Here is a 10000-nt window from a genome sequence, read left to right as displayed (position 1 = left end):
GTAAGAGATGCAAAAACACACACACACACAACCTTTTAAAGAACACTTATTAGCCAGACAGCAACATAGTTTCGGCTCAGATCCAGCCCACATGTGAAATCCACGCATACCGGATGTGGGCCGGATCTGGGCCGACACTATGTTGCCATCTGGGTAGCATTTCATGCCGGCCCTGTAACTCTTTTTATTTTAAAATATATTTGTGTCCTTTTAATAAGGGAATTATATTTTATTTTACTACTATATATTTTTGAATAAATTATAGCCTATGTTAAGTTTCATTTTAAAGGGATTGTGGACTGTGTACAGCTCACTCAGGGGAGGAGCTAAGCTAAAAGGGCGGAGTCATTCAGCGGTCATGGGCGGGGCCTGTGTAATTTGACATCACACATACAACAATCTGCGAACGGCTTGTTCTGAGACACTGCTTATGATTTATGGGGATTAAAAAAAGAGGAGTGGGTGGATGTTTACCAGTATATGGTGGTTGTGTACACACACTGCAGACACACACATTACAAACACCATGTAAAAGTGAATTGTGCATTGTGCAATAAAGAGGTACTCCAAATAAAGTTTAATTATAATATTTTTATCAGCAAGTCTCAAGCGATATGTCAGTAAATATGTTAATGTATTAATAAATACATTTTGCTGTATGTTTTTTTTTTTCAATATGGATGTCATTCCAAACGCATGAGAATTTTATTCATCTTCGAAACACAAATGAAGATATTGTGAATGAAACCTGAGAGATTTATGTCCTTGCATTGAAAGTCTATTTAACCAAAACTTTTACAGTTAAAAAAGAGACATTGAATAAGTAATCCATATGAATCGAGCTGTTAAATCCGTGTGTTATGAAGAGACACAATGGATTTACTTTTAGTTTTAGCTTTTATTCACCCATAATCATTGATCAACACATATATAGATTATAGTACTTGAGATATGTTTGTTTAATGGAAGCTAAAGGGTACTTGGGGTTTTAAAGACTATTAATATTCAGTAATATTATCATTTAGATGCACTGGCACTATTGGGTGAGAAAAATTTTAACTGAATTGAGATGAATCATTTTTTCTTTTAACAGCTGAAATTGAATTCGTTTTATAACATCACCATTATTTTTATGTTTATTAATGTGAAGCTGCTTTGAAACAATCTGTAGTATAAAGCACTATATAAATAAATATGACTTGACTTGCGTGACCTGCAACAACAAACCTTATTAGTTCTTGCAGAAGCATAAACATGCTTGTGTGATGCAAAGCTTCGGTTTCATTAAAAATATCTTCATATATGTATTGAAAATGAACAACAGTCGTATCGGTTTGGAACAACATGAGGGTGTGTAAATGATGACAGAATATTGATATTTTGATGAACTATCCCTTTAAGAATTAAAAAAAAAATGTTACTAGCATTGTAAAATGACTTTTAATGTGTATCTGCCGTCTTTCTTTCTATGCTTTTCTCAGACGAGAACTTAAACGTCTGCTGGCGTCACGTCACAGCTAGTCTAATGTGTCAGAGTGCTTTGTTAGAACCTCAGCTGACCTTTACTGAGTGCTGTTGTTTGGTTGGTGAGGCTTGGGGTCTGCAGTGTGCCCTCTGTCCCCGCAGAGATGAAGGTACACACACACACACACACACACACAGACTCATACACACACAACATTCAGAACTGGATTGCCAATGCCTTTTAAATTCAGTTCAGCTTCTGAGTTTGAAATTAATTTAACAATAATAATTAATGAAATGCTCTAAAGTAGTACAGGCTTACAACCCTTGTGAAAAAGAAGTGCTTCAAACTGTAAAAGTATATTTTTAAAAATCTGTCATTGCAGATACTTAGTATGAAATAAATGTATTTTAAAGAGGTCATATGACGGTTCTGAAAAGAACATTATTTTGTGTATTTGGTTTAATGCAATTTGTTTACGTGGTTTTAGGTTAAAAAAAAAGTATTTATTTTACACATACTGTACATTATTGTTGCTCCTGAAACACGGCGATTTTTACAAAGCTTGTCGTTTTGAAAAGCGCGGTTTGCTGTAACTGCTGTTTGATGTAACTCGACACCCTTGCCTCATTTAGTATGCGCGGATATATGAATATGCAAATGAGCCCCGCCTCCACTCACTCACACAGCTCAGAGATCCACTCGATGCACACATTCAGTTTCACTGTTTAACTCAGTCATATGTGTGTTTGCCTCCTGATTAGAGGCGTACGAGGCTCTGTGTAATGAGCTGGGTCCTCCTCCTTACTCCCCGCGTTATTATGAGCGCTTCGGCCCGGGAGGAGGAGGATACCAGCCACCGTACGGGTACCCCGAAGCCCAGCCGGGACGCCCCGACTACATGCCCACTGATTACGAGGACTACAGCCCAGCGGGAGCAGGTGGAAGGAGGTCTGGGCTGAGAGAAAGACCCCCCAGTTCATACGGGCCCCCAGACGCCCCCTACAGGCCCGCAGGGTGAGGCTCTTCAACAATACTCTACTTACAGCACTGCAACTTTATTTTAAAGACAATAGAAGTGATTTTGAAATTACAAATAAAGATGCACTGACGTCCTACTTAGGCTCAACTAATTGCATTTAATGTATATATTTTAATATGTACAGGTGAAACTCTAAAAATTAGAATATCGTGCAACAGTTCATGTATTTCAGTAATTCAAATTAAAAGGTGAAACTAATATATTTAGTATATATAACTATATACATATGCATGAATATGCTTTTCAGAGGGCTGACATTTCTGTAATAAAAATCATTTTTCTAATTGATTTCATGTAATATTCAAATCTTCTGAGATTTTGAATTGGGTCTTTCATAAGCTGTAAGCCATAATCATCAAAAATATTACTTTTGCACGATATTCTAATTTTTTGAGTTTCACCTGGAATTTATACTATAATATAATTCAATTTATTTGCAGTAGACATGCAATTAAGTGTCTGGAAATAATTTCACACTTAAAGTACCCCTGTATTCAATAATTGTATCCCTTGAAACTCATATTTGATCACCAAAATTACATATTTAAAAGTTTTTTTTTCTTTGAAAAAATAGTGTAATGCGTTAAAATAGCTTGAATTTAACTCGACACTCTTGTCTCATTTAGAATACGCGGTTCTATGAATATGCAAATGAGCCCCGCCTCCACTCACTCACACAGCTCAGAGATCCTCTCGTTGACGATCACACGTTGATCTGATTGGTTACAAGGTAGTTTGTGACGTCAGAAACACCAGCGATTTCAAACCGTGTTTTTGAGACTGTCTTTGGTTCACTGCAGTTTTAAGGAGAAAATACTCAATGCTGTCGACTTATGAATTTACACATGGTTTGTCTTAAAGCATATTAAAAACACCACATAGACATATAAACAACATTAAAAACTGGATTCTCACCACAGGGGGACTTTAAGTATATTATTTTATTTCAATAAGAAGTACTCTTTTTAAAAGTATGCCACTTCTTTTTCACAAATTGTGTGTATTTCTACTCAACTCGTTCCAGTCGTTACTATGAGGAGGATGATTATGAGAGCGCTCCCGGCCCTCCCTTCGGTATCCCGGATCCTCGCGGTGAGCGAACGTTTGATGCCCGACCCCTGCCGCCCCGTCCTGACGGGCTTCCACTGAATCTGGCTCCTCTTCCCGAAAACTCCCGGTACCGCGAGGGGGAGGAGTCATGGAGAGCCCCGCCCCCTTTCCCAATGTTTCATGACAGGCGGGAGGGGCCACGAAGAGTCTATGAGCGTGAGTCTGAAATATCAAGTGTAGTGACTGAAACTGAATGCCACTCTGCTGAAAAACACATCTGGTCTGTTGGCTGATTTTAGGAGGGTTTTTGGCCACTTAGATTATCTTAATCACTGCAAATGAAGCACACTTTAGCATATTTTGAAAAAAGAGCACTTGATAGACTTTTAAAGAACTGGATGTAGACACTTCACTGCATCGTATTTACAATTACATGAACATTTATATTATTTAAAAATGTATACCAAATGCAATTATCTGACGTTAAGTGTGTTTTTACTCACTTAAAGTACATATTTATGTGTAATTTGATAATTACTAAGTATTTATGGTGAACTAAAATATACTTTAATGCCATTTCTATTGAAACTTGCATGTCATGTATTTAAATATAATTGTATTTACATATTAGTAATGATGAAGTTGCAATTTAGTAAATTTAAAATCGATAACTTGTAATTAATGTAATCTCAAATAACACACTACAGTTAAAATTATAATCACATGCTTTATATGTGCTTTTAGTATGTTGTGTGTACCTCTTTAAATCATGACAAAAGATTATTAAAACAAATTTTTTGACATTATTACAGTGTTACTTAAGTGTTACTTTTTATTTCATTATTCATTATATCAGATCATATTATATTGCAAGTACAGTACAGTTTTAAATATAGCTAGCTTTTAAGATTTCAAGCGCACTACAGGTACACATTCAGTACAATTAAGCGCACTTCTTTTTCACAAGGACAGCATCTAGCAGAACCTGCGACTCTTGTGTGTGTTTCAGGGCGATATGAATCATACGGCAGTCTGAGTTCAGAGGAATGTGGGATCGTCCAGGGCTGTGAGAACGGGCGCTGTATTCGAGTCGAGGAAGGTTACACCTGCGACTGTTACGACGGATATCAGCTCGACATCACGACCATGACATGCATAGGTATCGCTTTCTTTTTATTTCCATGTTTTTCTCTTTCTATAAAGAATTAGTTCACTTCAGATATAGAATTTCCTGATAATTTACTCTCCCCCACGTCATCCGAGATTTGTCTTCAGTCGAAAAGAAATGAAGGTTTTTGAGGAAAAAATTCCAGGATTTTTCTCCATATAGTGACTTCAATGCGGTCAAACTGCTTCAATGTAGCTTCGTCCCAGCCAAGGATTCGAGGAATAAGAGTCTTATCTAGCCAAACCATCGCCCATTTTCTAAAAAAAAGAAACATTCATATACTTTTGAACCACAAATTTTCCTCTTGCACGTCCACGTCTTCACGCGTTACATAATCACGTTGAAAGGTCACGCGTGCCGTTAGAGGAAGAACAGACATTTGTTTACAAAGTGAACGTGTAAAGACTAAATCAAACGCCCTTTACAAGAAAATAAATAAAGGGTGAAACAAAGATGTCGAATGATTTTGGATTTTCTCCCTACTCTACGTTTACCGCCTACGTCACGTGACCTTTCCAACATCACAGCTAGTACAAGACGAGCATTTGTGGTGAAAACGTATATTAATGTTTGTTTATTTTTATAAAATGTCCACTGGTTTGGCTAGATAAGACTCTTATTCCTCGGCTGGATCGTGTCGAGACTTTAAAGCTGCACTGAAACTCACATTTGAACCGTTGAAGTCACTATATGGAGACAAATCCTGGAACATTTTCCTCAAAAACCTTCATTTGTTTTCGAATGAAGAAAGAAAGACATGAATATCAAAGAAAGACATGAATATCACTGATGACGTGAGGACATTATCTGGAAATTTTAATTCTGAAGTGAACTAATCCTTTAACCAATAACATGTGCTGTTGTAATAAAAAACAGAGCTGTTTAATTTTCCACACAAGCGATTAAAGATGCAGCTGTGTGTTTGTTTGACTGTAGATGTGGATGAGTGTGAGGAGGAAGACACACTCGACTGCGTTAACGCTAGCTGCGTGAACACCGAGGGCTCGTACAGGTGTGTGTGTCTCAGGGGTTTCATCATGTCCCGAAGACCCAACCACTGCATCCTCGCTTGATCAGTGAGAAAGCTGGACTCACGCGGTTTAGAGATTCAGAGACTTTTCCCGCCACATTGCTGTAAATTGTTTATTTTATGACTTTATTGACAATACCTGTGTGTATATCCAAAAGTCTAATACTGAAGCTTTACATGTTACACACTCAAGACTCAATAATGTTGTACTAAAACGAAAAAAGATATGCTAAATGTACATGATCTGATCTTTTTCATTGTTTGGACTGGAACGTAGGCCAGATGAGCTTGAATATCTGTCATAAAGATCCACGAAAACACATAAACTAGTTTTTTTTTTAAATCTTCATATTTATACATCCATATCAATGAAGGCAACTCCATGTATACTTTATATGAATATATTTACATGAATAATTTTTTTTTTCATATAACTGTCAGAGAATCTCACCATGTTACTATTTGATACTGTAAAATCTCTTTTTCTGCCATTTGTTTTCTTCTGTCTGTCACGTAACAAAATGCACTGTATCTGTGGGGGAAATGCAGTCCTGTGGGTTTTTACACAACTGCTATTGTACAGTTTTAAGACATCTCAGATGTTTGTTACATATTTGTATGTGTACGGTTTTGATATCTCCTCTGACGAAGCTGTTTGAAAATATATTTGCACACATTCCAAGTGTTTCTTTGTTGCTAAGCTTCTTGAAAACCAATCAGGCTTGAACTTCATTTGATTTTAAAGAGGATCTATTATGCTTTTTTCAATGTTCATCTTTCTTTAGTGTGTAATGTTGCTGTTTGAGCACAAAGTCCCTCCAGCGGGAGTTATTCTCTATATCAGTGTTTCTGAACTCCTGAAACGCCTCCATTGTAGTCTTGAGTTTCTTCCGGGAACGAACACGTCACAATATTCCTCATTTAAATAATTCATACGCAGAATAAAGGGGCGGGGCCTGGTTGAGTTAGTTAGTAGTGTGTTAAACTGGTAAGAGGCGGGACATTTCCCAAACACACTCGAAGCGCTCGACCAATCACAACACACTGATCCAGCCGACCAATCAGAGCACAGTGTGCTTCTCAGAAGGAGGGGCTTCATAGAGACAGGAACTAAACGGGTGTGTTTCCCGAAAGCATCGTTAGCCAACTATGTTTGCAAGTTCCGTTGTTATCAGCAAAGTTCAATGAGTCGGAATTTCCCGAAACCATCGTTCCAATTAACATTCGCAAACAGCATCGCAAAGTTGTGTGTTTTGAACGACAGAGCAAAAAAAGCAAGATGGCATTAAGTACAACCCGTTTTCTTTATTTAGAATAAATACAAATGTCATTTACGTCTTTTAGTTTATCGAGAGATTTAAAGTGTCGTTTTTGAAGAGTGCGCATGTGTGAACGAGCTCTAGTGCGTAAGAACGAGCCTATGATTGAATCTGGAAATAAAGCAAAATAACTGAGAAAAATGAGAAAGAGTCCTCAGATGCCATGTCTGTAATTTATAGCAAAACGTCTAGTATTAATTAGATCTCAAACAGATTCATTAAAGTAAGTTATTACTCCTAGAGGTGCGTGACATCATTAACCAACGTTGTTGAACGACCAATATACGACAATATGGTTTCGGGAAACAGACGTGACTAGCTAGTTGATTTCTTCAACGATGCATCGAACTAATATATTAAACCAGCGAGTTACGTCGTTGTACGGGAAACACACACCAGAGCGTTACTGACAGACTGGGAAGAGAGGAGCTGCAAAAATGGAGAATATAGGGAAAGTAATCAATATTTAAACATGAATTTGTAGAAGGACATAATATGGCCTCTTTAATTTCCAGCTGGAGTTAGATCAGTTTTCATTGTCCAAGATTGAACCCTAAATATGTCTGACATAATTGAAATCCCATTGTTGTTAATTTCTCAGCAGTTTCTCTCTGCCTCCTCACGTGCTTTGTTTGAGTAGGTTTGTATCCAGCTTATCTCTGTGTGGTCCTAATATGCCTAGTGTTTATATGAATCCAGCTCATAAGTCCTTTTATAGGCCAATCCGCCCACATCACACACCCAAGCCGATTAAAAGGGTTCACTTCGCTCCTAATGTACTTCGGTGGATTGCACTGACCAGCGGAATATCAGCTTTCACTTCACAGTGGATCATGTTACAGCCAACAATGTAGTGGATGATTTCAGTTTTCCCCGTAAACTTCCTCTGATCCTCCTTTGTTGATAGTACTCGACTGTGTTCACTTTAAACACAGCCTGAACTGGACTGGCATGAGTGCAAATCACTCACTCACACACACACACACACACACACACACACACACACACACACACACACACACACACACACGCCAAATCTGAATTGGCTGCCGAATGTTTATAGTGGAATTTTAGGTCAAAGTTCTTGGCTTCAGTTAAGTTTCCACTTACGTCATCAAGTTGTGACACAATCATCGATTTACAAGCTGTGGTTACTGTGATGAATAAATCTGATACAGGAGAATATTTACCACTGCGGTTGTGCTGGTGTGTGGAATGCAAAGAAAAGTGTGGGTCATAAGTAATAATAAAATAAAACATATATTTATATATATAATGAAAATACCATTACCATTAAAAAACACTACAATGATGGAACAGTACTTCAATGTAAATAATATCACACTTTCTATATTTTTCAACAAAATTATGAAGCAGCACAGAAAAAAACTATATAGGCATAATTTAAAAACTAATAAACTAAATAAAACTAACTACTAAGCTTAATCAGAAATGTTTCTTGAGTAGCAAATCATCTTATTATACTGATTTCTGAAGGATCATGTGACACTGAAGACTGGAGTAATGATGCTGAAAATTCAGCTTTGATCACTAGATTACATTTAAAACTAGAAAGTTTGTTGGGACAAAGCCTTGTCTGAAAGTTTTATAAGCTTCCTACCCAGACAGCAACATAGTGTCGGCCCACATCTGGTACATGTAGATTCCACATCTGTCTGGGTAGCTTGTTTTATCATGCTGTCAGCACATCTTAGCACGTTTTAGCTCATTTTTTAGAAGGATTTTGCGAGCATGTTTCTAGACTGTTTTTAGCATGTTGTTAGTTTTAACACGTTAACATTATTTTTCATTTTGCTAGCATGATCCTAACATTTTAGCATGTTCCTAACATGTTTAGCACATTGCTAGAATGATCCTATGCCACTGGAAGTAGTAGATCATCCGGAGACTTTGTATTCGAACATAAGCTTCTACTCTGTTGGTGTACAGTTTTTCGCATACTATATAGTAGGGAAGTAAACTATTCGATTTCGTAACGCAGCATTCTACATTGTTAACATATTATTAGCATGTTTTAACATTCTGTTAACATGTTTAGCACATTGATAGTGGAATAAGCATGTTAAAAAATGAATAATATTACACAATATTACCCAGACAGCAACAATGTGTCGGCCCAGATCCGGCCCACATTTGGTATGTGTGGATTTTTTGATCAAATGAATACAGCCTTGGTGAGCAGAAGAGATTTCCTTCAAAAAATTTAGCAAACTTTTGAACGTTGTATAATATGGTACTGTATATTATATTGTCATGATATGTAATAAACTAGTCACCCATTGCCACCCTGAAGCAACAACTGAAATATTGGGGCTACAGGGCGACATGGCTGAAACCTAGAAGAGGTCTCGTGTCTTCTCCTTACAACACATCGAAACATGGTGTCAGGAGTAAAGTACTGAAGAAAATAAAGCGACGATAAGAGTAACGAAAATGGATTAAAACGGCCTGCAGGACTTGATCTGATGCACGGTAATTTGTCGGAAAACTGGAAGAGATTTCGGCAAAGATTTGAGCGGTATGCAATGGGAAGCGCTAGCAAGCCAACCAAGGCAAAGTCCTCATTATATCTTCATGTAGCCGGCGAAGAAGCGGTTGAAGTGTATAATACCTTCAAGTTCGAAGAAGACGATGATAAACAAATAATGGAGAAATTTGAAGAGTACTGTAACCCTAAAAAGAACATAACCTGCGAGAGGTATACGTTTTTCTCGTGTGTGCAAGGGCCTAAAGGTAAAGGCGAAGTCATGCGAGTTTGGACTGTTGCAAGAATCTCTTATAAGAGATGGACTTGTCTGTGGAATCACGTCAGATGAGAGAGAAACTTTTAAGAGAAGTTGACATTAGTCTCGAAAAAGCTACCCAACTGTGTATCGCGTCAGAAATAACAAAAACTCAGATAAAG

General features: G+C 37.4%; 1 protein-coding gene across 2 annotated transcripts in view; it reads left to right on the top strand.

The window, feature by feature from the left end:
* ltbp4 (latent transforming growth factor beta binding protein 4) overlaps positions 1-6437 on the top strand; it is a 90919-nt gene extending 84482 nt beyond the window's left edge. For both annotated transcript variants that reach the window (XM_077235544.1, XM_077235543.1), the window contains 5 exons: positions 1482-1634; positions 2230-2482; positions 3532-3773; positions 4567-4716; positions 5662-6437. In XM_077235544.1, coding sequence (XP_077091659.1) covers positions 1482-1634; positions 2230-2482; positions 3532-3773; positions 4567-4716; positions 5662-5798 — 935 coding nt within the window. In that variant the 3' untranslated portion in view covers positions 5799-6437. The remainder of the gene's footprint in view (positions 1-1481; positions 1635-2229; positions 2483-3531; positions 3774-4566; positions 4717-5661) is intronic.
* The last annotated feature ends 3563 nt before the right edge of the window (positions 6438-10000 follow it).

This window comes from Siphateles boraxobius, unplaced genomic scaffold (assembly GCF_051911475.1).
Source record: "Siphateles boraxobius isolate OS27281-9 unplaced genomic scaffold, OSU_SipBor_1 198, whole genome shotgun sequence".
Classification (NCBI taxonomy): domain Eukaryota; kingdom Metazoa; phylum Chordata; class Actinopteri; order Cypriniformes; family Leuciscidae; genus Siphateles; species Siphateles boraxobius.
The sequence above is the reverse complement of the archived record's forward strand: the minus strand, read 5'-3'. Positions and strand labels throughout refer to the sequence as shown.